The sequence below is a fragment of the Canis lupus genome, chromosome 1 (genome assembly GCF_011100685.1).
Source record: "Canis lupus familiaris isolate Mischka breed German Shepherd chromosome 1, alternate assembly UU_Cfam_GSD_1.0, whole genome shotgun sequence".
Classification (NCBI taxonomy): Eukaryota; Metazoa; Chordata; class Mammalia; order Carnivora; family Canidae; genus Canis; species Canis lupus.
The window spans coordinates 85,649,504-85,665,507 of record NC_049222.1 but is presented as its reverse complement, the minus strand read 5'-3'; the positions used below and the strand labels follow the sequence as shown (position 1 = coordinate 85,665,507).

Here is a 16,004-nt window from a genome sequence, read left to right as displayed (position 1 = left end):
TGAGATTTTTATTAGAAAAATAATGCCAGTCTAAATAGGTGAAAATAATGAAAGATAGTATTTGTCTCTGGGAAGAAAAGACTACAGGCTTTCTTCTAGTATTGGAGTGATACAATGAAAAGAAAAAATATCATGATACTTCTCTCAAGAGGTTGTAATGAGAACTAAATGAGAATATTTCATGTTTATGTAAATATTTTATATTTCTTTATATAAATATATTTTTATATATAATATACATTCAACTTTCTAAAAATAAATACAAATGTCAGAAATATATATCTGTATATATTATATAAATAAATCATTTATATTTATTATATTTCATAGGACTATATTATATTTTATACTGACTATAAGGCTCTTAGCTCTCTATCTGGCACATAGTGAACAATCACTAAATGGTTCTTTTTTTTTTCCCTAAAGATTTTATTTACTTATTAGGGAGAGAGACAGCTAGAAAGAGCGCGAGCAGTGGGGAGAGAGAGAAGCAAGCTCCCCACTGAGCATGAGCAGGGAGCCTGATGTGGGGGTCAATCCCAGGACCCTAAGATCATGACCTGAGCCAAAAACAGATGGTTAATGGACTGAACCACCCAGCACCCCTATATGGTCCTTCTTATTAATAAAAACCATCAAACAAAACTATAAGCCAATATCAAACTATAGACCAGTATCAGCTACAGCAAATACTCTTAAAAAGTATTAGCAAATAGTATTCAGCAATGCCTACAACCAATTATATACCATGACCAAGTGAGATTTAAGGATGATTCAATATTCAAAAATCAATTAATACAAGACATGACATTGATAAAATGATTTTTAAAATACCACATAATCTTAGTTGATGCAGAAAAAGCATTTGACAAAAAACATCCTCCTTTTCCTCTCAAAAAATTCAGAATAGAAAGGCACTTCCAAAATCTGATTGAGGGCATTTATGAAAATCTCATAGTGATTATCATATTCAGTGCAAAGACTGAATGCTTTTTCCCCATGATAGAGAACAAAGCAAAGATGCCCACTCTTGCTACTCTTATTCAACATAGTGCTAGAATTCTAGCAAATGAAAAAGGCAAGAAAAAGGAATAAAAAGCATACAGATGAGAAGGGAAAGAATACAGTTATTCCTATTTGTAGATGACACAATTGTCTACATACAAATTTCCAAGGAGTCTCCAAAAACCTCCTAGAAATACCCAGTTCAATGACATCAAGAAAATATACAAAATAAATTATATCTATTTATATAGCAATAAGCATATGCATGCCAAAGTTAAAGATTAGACTTATAATAGCTCAAAAACATACCTAGGCATAAATTCAATAAAACATGTATTGGATTGAAAACTACAAAGTCCTGATGAAAGAAATCAAAAAAGGTATATACAGACCGTGTTCAATGACTGAAAGATTCCATACAATAAAGATGTTAATTCTTACCAAATTGATAGATATGTTTAACACAATTCCTCTCAAAAGTCCAGCAAGATTTTAAAAAGATATGTGGACAAGGTTATTCTAAAATTTATATGGAAAAGGAAAAACTAGGTTAGCTAAAACAATTTTGAAAAAGAATAAATAGAGGGGATTCAGTCTTCCCAATTCTAAGATGTATTATATAGCTACCATAACCAAGAGACACATAGATCTGTGGGACAGATATCTGTTCCACTTGAAATTATCAGTGGAACAGATAAGGAAAACTAGAAATTTATATACAGATAAGGACAACTGAATTTTGACAAAGTTGCAAAAGTGACAGAAATGGAAGAAGCCACCTTTCAACAAATGATGCTGAAGCAATTAAACAAAACAAAACCCAACAACCTGGAATTAGGTCTCACCCCTTACATAAAAATTAACCTAAAATGGATCATAGACTTAAGTGTGAAATATATTATAAAACTTTTTTTTTAAGATTTTATTTATTCATGAAAGAGACACACAGAGAGAGAGAGAGGCAGAGACATAGGCAGAGGGAGAAGCAGGCATGCAGGGAACCTGATGTGGGACTCAATTCCAGGACTTCAGGATCACGCCCTGAGCCAAAGGCAGACTCTTAACCGCTGAGCCACCCAGGCATCCCCATTATAAAACTTCTGGGAAAAAAATTAAAATAATAAAAATCTTTTAGATTTAGGAGTAAATGAAGGGTTCGTATGTTTGATACCAAACACTGTCCATACAAGGGGAAAATGGTTATTATTAATAAAAACAACCAACCAAAATGAAAAATTGAGAAAGACCCTGTTAACAAGACGAGAAGACAAGCTATGGACTGGAAAAAAAAATTGCTAATCACATAACCAACAAAAGACTAGTATCCAAAATACATAAAGAAATCTCAAAACTCAACAGTGAAAGGCAAACTATCCAATAAGAACACGGGCAAAAGATATAAAGAAGTATTTCATTACAGAAGATATCAGATGGCAAATAAGCCAATGAAAAGATGAACAATATCATTAGCTATTAGAGAAATGCAAATTTAATTCACAATGAGCAGTCATGCCTATCAGAAGAGCTAAAATTTAAAATAATCCAAATGTGAGTAAGGTAGCAGAGAAACTGGATCACTCATACATTGCTAATGGGAATGTGAAAGTGTTCAGCCACTCTGGAAACCAGTTTGCCATATTCTTTAAAAAAATTACATCTACCATATGACCCAGTAATAGTACTCCTGGATATCTATCCCAGAGAAATGAAGAATTCTGTTCATATAAAAACCTGTACACCAGTGTTTATTTTTTTTTCAAGATTTTATTTATTTATTCATGAGAGACACAGAGAGAGAGGCAGAGACACAGGCGGAGGGAGAAGCAGGCTCCATGCAGGAAGCCTGACATGGGACTCAATCCGGGTCTCCAGGATCACGCCCTGGGCTGAAGGCGGCACTAAACCGCTGAGCCATCCGGGCTGCCCTACACCAGTGTTTATAGCAGCATTATTCCTAGTAACCCCAAACTGGAAACAATCCATATGTTCTTTGGTAGGTGAATGGTTAACAGTGGTGCATCCAATCTGTGTAGTACTGCTTTGCAATAAAAAGGAACAAGCTCTCCTTACATGCAACAATCTAGATGAATCTATAGAAAATTAAGCTGAGTGGAAAAAAAAAAAAAAAGCCAAACCTGAAAGGCTGGAGTATGAATCCACTCATGTAAAATTCTTGAAATGACAAAATCATGGAGATGGAAAACAGATTAGTAGTTAAGGAAAAGCCTGGAGTTAAGGATAGGGTGGTAGAGGAGGGACATGGATTGGCTATTAAAGAACCATGAGGGAATTATGTGGTGATGAAATGTTCCATGTTTTTCCTGTTTCAATGCCAACATTCTTGCTGCGATATTATGCTATAGTTATGTGAGGTGTTGCCATTTGAAGGAAATTGGGTAAAAAGCACCTGGGATCTGCCTGCATTATTTCTCATAACAACACTGGAATCTACAATGATCACAAAATAAGAAGCTTAATTTTTAAAAAAATATCCTGTGTGTGTGTCATGTAATTGTTTTCCAATGATCTTCAACTATATTATTTCCAGAGAAAAAGCACCAATGAAGAGGAGGTTTTGTTTTCCATTACTTTAAAGCTGTGGAAGAAGCACCTAGAAATTATTAAGCATCCTGACCTGTCTTTGGCTGGAAATTCTTGTCTGGCCTCACAACTTCCTTCCTATTTTTAGTCTTGATTACAAATGAACGTTTACAGGTAACAGAGGTGAAAGGTAACATTTACCAAGAAAGATGTTAAAAGAACTGAGAATTTTAATTTATTTTTTAAAGATTTACCTATTTATTTAAGAGAAAGAGAGACACTGTGTGTGTGAGCTGGGGGGAGGGAGAGGGCCAGCTCTCTGGGGTTCCCTCTCACCACTCTGAGATCAGGACCTGAGCCAAAACTAAGAGTTGGACACTCCACCAACAGAGCCACCCAGGGTCCCCAAGAACTGAGAATTTTAAAGGGACACTCTGTATACAGCCATAGAAAAAATATGGCAAGTAAGGGAACAGTGTAGAATGAAAGTATTTACCTCCTCTTTGGCGATGCGCATCTCGTCCGTCACATTTGAGAAAACGGTGGGCTGGATGAAGAAGCCTTTATTCCCCCATGGGCCTCCACCACACTCCAGTTTGGCTCCTTCTTTCTTTCCACTCTCAATGAGGTCAAGGATTTTTTCATATTGTTTCTTATCAATCTAATAGGAAAAGCATCATATGGAAAAGAAAATAAATGAATAAATTAATTAAGTTTACAAACGTAATACATGGTGCAGCCTGTTAATGAGAGCCTCAAAATGCTAGAATATTGTTATGAAATGAAATACTCCACCAAAACAGCTTACAAAGGCTCAGATTCATTCTGTTTATTCTCTTGACTTTTCTAGAAAGAATATTTAGAGATAAAAATTTGTATTTAGCATTTGTTTTACAGTCACGTAAGGAAAGCATATCGCCACTGCAAACAAATGTAAATCTTTTCCCCACAACTGTCATTCATTTACATGGGAAAAAAATACCTATTAATAGTCAAACATACGTACTGAAGACTAGTCCTAACTGAAATAAGGAGCAAAAAGGAGAAGAGAACTTTGATACTGGGTTTAATCAAATATGGCAGTTGGAGAGCAGATGCTGTAAGACTTTGAAGACCCTTAGACCTCTGTTTGGTTCTTCTCATTTCTGACAGCCTCCTCTGGCCAGATCCATGCTGACCGCAGCCGGATCACCCTCCTCAGTCCGGGTCCCCCTGGGGCAGTCTCAGTGGGTCCAGTCCCAACTTCTAGTCTGTCTTGATTGTTACCATCCTGCTTCATTACATAGGCCATATCTAAGTATATGACAAGAATAACAGAGCCTTCATGGTTTGTTGAACAATATTTTTTATAAGGAAAAAAAGAACCCACTTAAGTCCAGACTTGTGGCTGGGATACCAGGAGCATACATCTTCCCACCATGCAGTGGAATTGGGGCTCTGTACTATCTCAATTCCTATTTTGGGAGGCTAAAAGGTTGAGTGATCCTGGGACTCTGAATCAGTGGTGAAGACTGCCCTGTCTCAGGTGTGGCCAGGGTTAAGTTTTAAAGGAAAAAGACAAGTTACAAGAATTAAGGTGGAGGGTCTCTGTCTCTGGTCGGTCCAGTTTCTCTCTTCTCACTACTTAAAAAGTGTTGCTTTTTATCTTCTTGTCTGATACTGAAATCTCCTCCATTTTCCAAATTCCAAGTGCACACAACCCAGCTCCCATACCCAACTGGATTAAGTGCAATTTGAAAACCAGAAATCATTTTCTACAATTTGGCATAACATTTGGTACAATGTTGCTCAATCCTCATCAGTGCATAATAGTTAATTGAATATTCCAAAAAGAAAATGTTCCTTCATTTCCAGCAGATTAAGGGAATTGCAATGTTGGTTTAGGAACTGTTGGCTTGATATTTAGATTGCTGCAGAGTGTTTACTACAGTCAGACTAAGTCGTGGTGTTAGTCTTACCTAGTTGAAATATTCTTGTTTGCCAGACAATAGCCAAGAATCCACATATCCTCCATGCAAAACTTCTCTGGATTATACCAAAATAATTTCACTCTGGCCTCAAAAACATCATGATTTTGGGGGGGTTTCATTTTGAGATGTATTCCCTAAGTCCTAACTTTTCTCTACCTGTGACCAGAGTGGATATTTGGTGACAGTCCTAGCCTTGCTCATTAACTGGGAGGAAAAGACTGAAAGGATTTGTTTGTTGGAATACTTCAATTGTCAGTAACTTTGAAGAATACAGGAATTCATATTTTAGCATTTGGCTACCAACAACGTGGTTCTTTAACCAGCAACTCTAGCATTATGTGGAGGTAAAATGCATCTCTTAGGTCTCACCCTAGGCCTACTGCATCAGAATTTCCTTTTCTAATGAGATTCTCAGATGATTCAAATGCACAGGAAATATTGAGGACATTATACTACAGTTTAGGCCTAGTGTTTTCAGTTATACTAAGGGACATGCTCTGTGCAGTCTGGCTAATTTTGCTTCACCATAAATACAAGTCTTCCTCAGAAGGTATCAGATTGGCCATATCTGAATTTGGCTTTCCTTTTGGCCCTCAGGAACTTCTCAATAATGCTAGGATGTAGCAGGGGCTCTTTACTATGTGATGGGCCATTAATTCATGGGCTAGTCCATGAAACGTAATAGGGCATGGCATTGTAATAGTCTCAAAGTATACATTTTGAAGTGTTAGAATGTGCAAATTCTTTAATTCTTTATTCCTTAGGACTGATGAGTTGAGAAAGAAGACAGTTTGAGAAGTGACACTGATACATCCTTCAGATTATTTGGAAACCATAGATCAACAAAAGCAATGAGAGCAGATATATGGAGTTCTTGATCTGTGATAATAATTGTCACCATAGGTATCAATGGCAGTATGTAATTTTCATTTATTTAACAGACATTTATGCATGTACTATGAACCAAGCACTCAGATAGATTATTGCCTTTCACTGCACAGTGATCCTGCAAAATTGGTGTCACTAGTTCTGGTTTACAAATGAGAACACAGAGCCTCAGGGAGATTAGATTTTAAATCCAACTTCTATTTTGAAAGTCCATCTCTCTGCATTGAGACAAGATGCAACTTCTGCTGATAATGTTGTAACATTTGATGTGGGTCTAATTATTTCTTTTTCAAATGAAAATACTGATTTTTTCCAGGTTTTTAAGAATGCATACTTTGGTCTATGGAATCCAATTGGAAAATCACTTTACCAATGAAGAAATTTAAATACATTCTATATAAATTATATATAATATATATGAAACATGTATTAACATTTACTTATATACATATAAAATATGCTTAGTGCATAAATGCCTCTTTCCATTAAGCTCATCATATAACAACAGATATTTTTAAGGGTAAAGAGGCCCCAAGGGCCTTTCAGTCTTACTTCTCAAATATCTACTTATTGTACTTACTCAGTACAATGTGTGATGAAAATCTATTCAGTTATACAGATTAAAGTCTTAAATTAAGCAGTTAGATCACTGTTTACTTAAGAATTCTATGAATAGAAATTTTCTTAAAGTCTATTTTAACTCCCTTCTCTCATGAATAATGAGGTATTCTAGGTCAATTCTTGAGTCTCTCTAGCTGAATGGTACAGATCCTCTAGTGGAGAAAGTATCACCCAACAATGTTTAATATTAAGTATCTTGGATATTCTATTCCCTTCACTTCTTCTTCTCCTCCTTGATCCTCTTCAGATTTATCTATCATCTATCTATCTATCTATCTATCTATCTATCTATCTATCTATCTATTTACCTATCAATTTATCTATAGATACATCAAATGGGGAAAATGCTTTACTTTTACATAAATAGGCAGTTATTTAAAGAAAGAAATAATCACAGCTGAAAATCTTAGAGTTCCATCCTTTTTTAAAACTGGAGACCATGTCAAAATCAAATGTATAATATGTCTTGGCATCCATTTGAAAAGCTACTCAATAGGAGCAAAATTAGCAACTACTTCTATGTACTCATTAATTCAAGGATAAAAACGAAATATAGTGTGATTAAGATAAAACAATGTATTACTTCATTTGTCAGCTGAGTTATTTTACGGTTTTTAGGCTTTAATCCTAAGATTTTCTTACATGGCTCTCTTGGCATGAGCAGAAAATCCCAGGACAGCCTTTTAACACTTCCAGGCAGTAAACTCCATGAGGTCAGTAGCATATCCTCCTTGTTCCTTTTGGCATTGCCAGGTTCTTATCCCAGGGTTTAGCTCATAGTAGTGTTGAATACATTTTGGTTGATAAAATGTATTTTTGGCTTAGTGACTATGTTAAGAATAGGGTTTGCTTCAAATCAACAGCATGGAACAGTGTATAAATTTTAGTGTGAAAGAATAAAGTCTCTAAGCTTAACGTCTACACTCTAAGGAAAGGATTTCCCAACAGCGGCCTTATTGGCATTTTGTGGCCAATAACTCTTAGTTGTGGAGCTCTGCTATGCATTGTAAGATGTTTAATAGCATCTCTGGCCTCTGCCCTCCATTAGATGCCAGTAAAACCACCCCCTCTCAACTACCCTAGTTGAGACAACTAAAAATGTCAAATGTTTCCTTGGTGAGGGGCGAAACTGTTCCAGTTGAGAACCACTGCTCTAGATCAGGATCCCGGAGGCCTGGAGTAATCTCAGAACCAAAGATTGAGGAGCTTGCATAACAGACAATGAAGGAAGGAAGATGCAAAGGTAGACTTTGGACAAGAGAAGGACACTCTTATTGATACTGGTTCTAAGAGGACAGAAGAAAATGAAAACCTTAGGGAATAACTGGCCTTTCCCACCTAAAATGAGAAGTTTGCCACAAAGGCAGGAACTCATGACCTTCTAGGACACTCAGGGCCACCATTAGAAAGCCCATCAGAGTGTCTGAAGAGAGAATGTAGAGCTATGCTAGCTGCTCCCATCTGTGGCTGGAAGCTAAGACAAAGGACTGATCTTGAGGGAAAAATAAATGATAGGATTCTATCTGAACTTCCAAGTGGATAGAAACCACATACAGGAATTAAGAGGTATATAGCTTAAGGAAACAAGAAATTTACAGTGTTTGTTGTTTCTCATCACATCTTTAATTGCCAACATGCTTCTTAAACTGTTTCTTTATTTAAGATTTTGTTTATTTATTCATGAGAGACACAGAAAGAGAGGCAGAGACAGCTCAATCCCAGGTCCCCGGGATCAAGACCTGAGCCAAAGGCAGACGCTCAACCACTGAGCCACCAGGTACCTCTCTGAAACTGTTTAAGGACATAAAGAGCGGGCAACACAAAATCAGGATGCTTTCTTTAACACTGGGAGTTAGATACATTTTTTTTTTTTTTAAGTACCAAACTGACACAGTATTGTCACCAAGGAAGATCTGTGGTAAGGAAATAAACTTATTCAATAAAAAAGTAAACTTAGAGAGGAACCTTATTCTTGTGCCCTGTGAATGCTATTCCTTCTATTATATACTCACTTGAGGGCCTTGACTGACTCCTGGGGTCAGAGGGTTTCCAAGAACATACTTTTTAGCCCGTTCAACACTCCTCCGAACAAACTCATCGTAAATTGATTCTTCCACAAAAAGCCTGGATGCAGCTATACAGCACTGGCCTTGGTGATAGAATAACGCCTGGTGTGCAACTTCAACAGCACTGTCCACTGCAAAGAAGGTATTCACATTGAGGAAGAGATATTTTCTAAAGATTATATATTTTTATACGTATCTCTCAGAGGCAATATGATGGCATAAGAAAATTATGAGCTGCATAGTCAGACATAGATTCAATACATCCCACTTCTTATCAGTCAGGTGATTAACCATTCTTATCCTTTGATATGGAAATGATAACCACGAATATGGACTCTGAAAAAATTAATATACACAACCAAGAATATAGAGAGTGTCATAAGATCCTAGCCTACTGCAAATGATTTTTTTTAGATTTATTTACTTATTTGAGCAAAAGAGAGAGAGAGAGAGAGACAACATGCAAACGTGGGGGCGAGGGGCAGAGAGAGAGAATCTCAAGCAGGCTTCCTTCCGAGCATGGAGCTCAATGTGGAGCTCGATCCCAGGACCCTGAGATCATGCCCTCAGGTGAAACCAAGAGTCAGATGCTTAACTGACTGAGCCACCCAGATATCCCTGCAAATGATTTTTATAAATATCTCTGAGAGATATAAATATCTCTGTTCATAATTAGATGACTATGAATATGTCAGGCCTTAGATTTTAACAAAACGACAAAGAAAATATGAACTATCTAGTGCATTGAATAATTTAAAAACAATTTCAGACACCCTAATTAACAGGAAATGTGATATTTCTGAAAAAAATTAATATTCAAAATCACTCACCCACCTTAACAGCCCTGTTCCAGGAAAAACATTTTCCAACTTTATTTAAAATATACCATATTATTTCATAGATGCCTATAAACTCTTCTTATCTGTGCATTTGAGATGGTAGAATGGGGCTTGAAAGGAAGAAACAGGTTGTGTCATTACTAAATCCTAAACAACCTAAAGAAAGGTTTCTCTGCATTTTAATTTTTTAAATGTTGAAGAATTAATTCAACATCATAGCACTCGAGTATTGTTATATTTACTTTGTGAATTAACTACATCTACTTAAGTTGTAGTGGAAACAGTTTCTAGAAAGATTTGGTAAAAAGTCAGGACTCTTATCATATTTGTAGACTATATAATAAGCCAGTGTGTTCTGAAAAGCTTCAGCTAAGATCACATTCAGCCATTTCTGTTTATTGCCTCATACTGCAGCTGTCAAAGAGCTAGATGAATGCTTGACAATCTATTTCTGCTCACTGACTCCCATTTAGAAAATAATTGTGGGATTCTATTCAATAATATAATCAGAATGAACCTGGGATATCGTATAGTGGAGTCACATGATAACTATAGATGGAATATACGTAAATTTGACCACACTTGCTAGGAAAAAAATAGAAGAGAGAGAAATTCCTTAAATGCTAAGTGTCACTCTCTTCTGGTCATTTCATTTAATGTGTGCATGACCCAGAACGAAGGGAAATGACAAAATGTGAAATTAGCCATCTCTCTAGTTGGTCCTGGTCCAACATAACTGAGGGTATGTCACCATGCCTAATCCAATGTTAACATGTAAAGGCATGGAATTAAAAAAAATACATCATGGCTCCTAAGTACAAAACAGCTGCTTAAAGTTCAGCTGTGAAAATAGTAATGTATTCCAAACCAGGAAGAAAGAGTGTCTAGTGTTAGACTTATCTAGGTGTTACACTTTAGGACAGTTCGAGAGATTTTCAAGAGTAATTCTAGGTTCTGATTTGATGTTAGAAGCAAACCCTTTTATAAACTTCAAGGTTACCGTCCATCAGGCATTACCAGACACTAAGATGAGGGGTGAAAAGTTAAGAGTGGCTTTCACTCACAGTCGGAGTCAGCAAACACAATGAAGGGGCTCTTTCCACCAAGCTCCAGGGTCACCCTCTTCAGATTGCTTTTCCCGGCAGCTTCTTTGATCATTTTGCCAACCTGTAATGGAGCATTACAAAGGAAGAGGCTTAATCTGTTCTCATGAAGGCGGGTTTATTTAGCATTTTAAATTTATATGAGGTTTGTGCCATAATTAAGTTTCATTAGGGAGAAACATTAAATAGCATTTTTCAAGATTTGGTGCCTTCAAATATCAAAGACTCCTTCATCCGAGCACAAACATGATGAATCAGAAAAACATTCATGAGAACAGATACATAGAAGATGACAGCTGATCTTGATGTACATGACTGGACAGGAGGTATTTTTCATTTTAATCGGAACTTCATCTTTCAAAAAAAAAAAGAACTTCATCCTTCTGCTGATAAACTGGACATATCATGATCCAACCACATAACTTGTCTACTTGACTTTTCATCCCTCTACTGAAATCCAGAGAACTCTATCCAAACTGGCATTTTCACTCCTTAAATCTCAACTCTCTTTCTCATTATATGCTCACCCTGACCTGGCTGGGTGACCAGGTCCCACCCATCCTTGGGGTCCAGCTCATATGTGAACTCTTCTTTAAAGCCCACTCTGTTGACTCTAGGCAGACATGGGCCTTTTTCCCTCTTATGATCTCCCAAGAACACTCAAGGAGATTGTTTCAGAGTCTCCCTCAGATTGTATTATGTGTATACACATCAATTTCCCAAACAGATATCACCTCCTTGGTGGTGGTCATAAAGTCCTATCATTGCAAAGTTAGCATTGCCTGTCACAGTAGGGTTTGTTAACAACAGATTGACTGACAGGTCTCTCTCTCTTTCTCTCTCTTTCTCCCTACCTCCCTCCTCCCTTCCTCCCTTCCTCTCTCCCTCCACAACTTTGAACCATGAAACTAGAAAAAAGAAATTGGATCTGTGCTCTGTGCTGCTACTTCAGTTAGCTGGAATCCTACGGTTCTGGTTTCTCCTTTAATGCTACTTGCCTCTCTTCAGAGAAAGACATTGTTTTCATTTTTTTCTTTGTGGCTCACGTCCCATCAAGATTATTTTCTGTAGTTGTTTTATTTTTCCATCTCTAAAATCTGGCCTGCTTTATAACTATTTCCTCTTTACTATTTTTATTGAAGTCCTAATGTATTAAATGATCTGTGCTTTTCTTTTTGAAAGAGGATTCATTTTATCTTGCTTCTGTTTTTTTCCCCTACTTGACACATCAGATTTTAATAAAAAACCTTCTATCCCAACTGAACAAAAGAAAAGTAGATGCTTGCTGCGCATCTGTTTGAATTGTATGTGGTTTATTGAATTGACTATTGCTGTGCCTTATAGGGCAGTGTAATAATTAATCTGCCAATCTTTTTATCTTTAAGATGTCACATGCTAAATAAAATCCTGTAATATAGGTTAATAAAAAGAAACTAAAAGTAGACTTGCTGTGGGGATATCCTGTCTGAAATTTTTCTCACATATCATTTTCCTTCCACTTCTTATTAAATTTTCACTTAAGATGATTAAGAATTTTTTTATTTCCTACATAATATTCTTTTATTTTCCCCCTTTGAATTCTCCAAGTTCTTTCAGCAGATTTTTTTTCTTAACTTAGAAATACTTACTGGAAAAACTTTATTAAAGTAGATAATTTTTGTCTCAGGGAAGGGAAGAAGATCAGAGATATTTTTCTAAATGCTACAGATATCAAAAGAACTTGAATGAAGAATGGCCAGAAGTATGAGTAAGGGAGGAAGGTTACACTTTTGCTTAGCACAAGTTTCCATGGCAAATAAAAGGTTGATCTGAGTTTTCCCAAAGGTCTAGTTGAAGTCAAAACAAGGAAACATCAATTTTGTCCCATGATTTTGTTCCCTTACTTGGAAAAAAATAAAGGTTCATAATTTTTCTTAAAGAAGTCTGCAATGAAGAAAGAGAAGAACATTCAAGACTATGGTAAGCAATATGTTCCATGATGTTGTGGCATTGCCATGTGGGGCAGAAGTAGAAAGTCCTCATGAAAATGGTCTAACCTAATCACCTCGTGCACAACGTGAACTAGATTCTGGTTTTTGTTTTGTTTTGTTTTCTTCTATTTTAAATGAATCTAATGGGACATTAAAATTCTTACCTTAAAAAAAGTTCTTACCTTGCCAGAAGTATTTTTAGGAAGAGGGTCATTTCTATTATGACCACAAAAGATATAATCTATTGTTTGCCTCTTTCATGGCATCTGGCAAGTTTCCTACTACCTGCCAACCAACAAACCTGAAGCTAAAAGAGAGTCCAGAAAGATGTAATTGTTTAATACCTATTCAGAAGTAGTTACTGTAGTAGTTACTGTACTGGTTTCTGCAGATAACAATGAATAAGATAGTCTTTGAGGATAGTCAGCAAAGATGAGATACATGACAAAGCAATGGGCATGTGCTATCATAATTCTATATCATGGATAACTGGGGACTCAGAGAGGGTTTTAAAATTCAGGATGATCCTGGAACTGCAGAGAAAGCCATAGAGGTAACATGTGGTGGAAGCCATATTATAGTAGGTGTGGCCATGAGTAAGCAAAAGCCTGGAGGAATGAAAAGATACATTTGAGTATCCTATTGGGTGCTCAATATTTTACTATTCATTAGCTCACTCATTTTTTTTTTTTAGCTTACTCAATTTTATTCTGTACAATAAGGCAGATATTATTATTCCCATTTATAAGTGAGAAATGCAAATGTAGCAATGATACTTAACTTTTAGAAGACACATTGCTTAAAAGGGTAGAGTCAAAATTTGAACCCAGATGTTTCCTAGTCTTTTAATCTCAGAGTTTTCCTATTTTTAGCAGGTAAAGTACCCCAAAGCACTGTAGGGACCCAGGGATGGGCCATGACAAATAGCCAGTGATTCTAGAGACGGGATCGGGGACGGTAGCTCCTGGCCCATATGAGCTGGAGAATGAGTGGGTATGGGATCTAGATTAGGAAATGTGCACGGAGTCCCTACTGGAGAAGGTCTAGAATGCTAGGCTGTGGAATTTGTGTCTTTACCTCCTCTGCTATGATTCTGATCTATGACTTCACCATTTTTTAAATTATTGCCATGTCTCATTTCCAGTTGTTTTGTCCACAGGATCCTGAATGCAGGATTCACTTTCTCCTACTTCAATTAAGGGTTTATATAATGTAAACTTTTTCTCTTCTGTGTTTATGAAACATAAAAAAGCATTTTTTGTATTTATCTAGTTTTAAAAAGATTAAGAAAACTAAAATTTGATTTTCTACCATTTTAGTTCTCTATATAAATGTTTCTTTATATTGGAGTGGCTAATCAGGAGTATGGAATAATCAAATTAGCATCTTCTCATTATCTAGAATGTTCTTCTTCTCAATCTCTGAGGAGTTAAAAAAGTAACCACTCTTCAAAATTCAGAGCAAGTTCTAGCACTCATGTAGACATAATCATCCCTTCCTGTGAAGGCCCTTACAGCAGTTTGTACAGATCTTAGTATCTTATCACTTCCTATCTTGTCTTATTTGTAACAGCAGCTTTATAAGAAGGGGCTCTTCTCATTCTTCATCCTTTACACTGTATACCAGTAAGAGGTTTCACTGCATATCTCACAATGTCACGTAATCCAATAGAATGACTTGAATTGTTTTTTCCTTAATATAGTATGATTTTACCACTTTCTTTTGCTTGCAGTTGAAAATCATCTCAATAGATGGGAACCCATTCTCCCAAACTCCACTTTCCAGGCAGCTTACTCTATCTCCCCCTCTTGCCTCTTCTTGCAGTGCTCATGGCTGAGACCCTGTTCTTTAACCCTCTGGAAAGTCAAGCTGGAGCCAGAGAGGCATAAAAGTTAGGTTAAGCCAGCAATAACACTCAGGAAGCTAGCTGAGTTGTTGGCTCTCTTTCAGAATAATCAGGAAAGACAGAATCCCAAATAAGGAACTAAAGGTGATGCTCTGCTATTTAATTTCTATAATCTACAGTCTAAAATTACATTCATTCATACAAATCACTGGGGCCTGATGTAGATTTTCTATCATAAACTGTACTAATCAGACGACAGGGTCTAGTCGGCTATATTTCTTGTCAGGTAAAGCAATGAACACACTAAAAACAGTTTTGTGCAGGCCAAGTTTGTGACAGGTACTCCGCTTCATCTCCACTGTGTCTGCTTCTGTTCTGTAAACATGCACAAAGACTTGATTAAGGAATAAATCATTAAAAAGAATTTTTGTTTTAAAGAAATGTTGGCCTAAAAACAGTGACATAGAACATGCTTCTGACACCTGGAGATGCAAACATTCTTCACGCCAAGCCTGAATAACTGATGTTACCTCTGTAGATCCGGTGAAGGCCACTTTGTCTATATCCATGTGGGAAGAAATGGCAGCCCCAGCAGTAGGCCCATACCCAGGGACGATGTTCACTACTCCGGGAGGGAAACCTGCCTAAGGATAAAAAGTAAAATCATTAGGACAGAACTGAGGATTAATTCTATGATAAAAAGAGGAGAGTCTAAATTCAAAGCCGCCTCTCTATGCTAAGCTTATGAGTTTCTCTACCAAGAAAGATTCATGTAAGTGCTATTATTATTCTTATTTCATTTCTTAGGCCACTTAAAATAACCTCCAGAGTTACATTACTGGGGAAGAGTCTCTCCTCGGGGTAAGTCCATGTTTGACTTTTACGGATTGTTGCTCCAGTGATGGCTGCCTCAAATTTCATAATAGTGACTCAAAAATATAGTGCAGGTAGAAAAGCTAGGTCAATTACTCACATAGAAGGAAAGCAATGCATTTAGTACCCTACCAGCAAAACCAGGAAGCTAAAAGGATCTTGCATTTTTAGTTTCTACCTATTGCTTCCTTGGGCATACCAACTAGGTTGCAAATTCCTACTGGCAATATTTAATCAGTAAAACATCAGATAAGAACTGTCCTCTTCTGTGTGATTAATCTT

General features: G+C 36.6%; 1 protein-coding gene across 1 annotated transcript in view; it reads right to left on the bottom strand.

The window, feature by feature from the left end:
- ALDH1A1 (aldehyde dehydrogenase 1 family member A1) overlaps positions 1-16,004 on the bottom strand; it is a 55,294-nt gene that overhangs the window by 11,225 nt on the left and 28,065 nt on the right. The window contains 4 exon segments of the mRNA NM_001286977.1: positions 4,043-4,207; positions 9,038-9,222; positions 10,995-11,097; positions 15,380-15,493. Of these exon segments, the coding sequence (NP_001273906.1) occupies positions 4,043-4,207; positions 9,038-9,222; positions 10,995-11,097; positions 15,380-15,493 (567 nt within the window).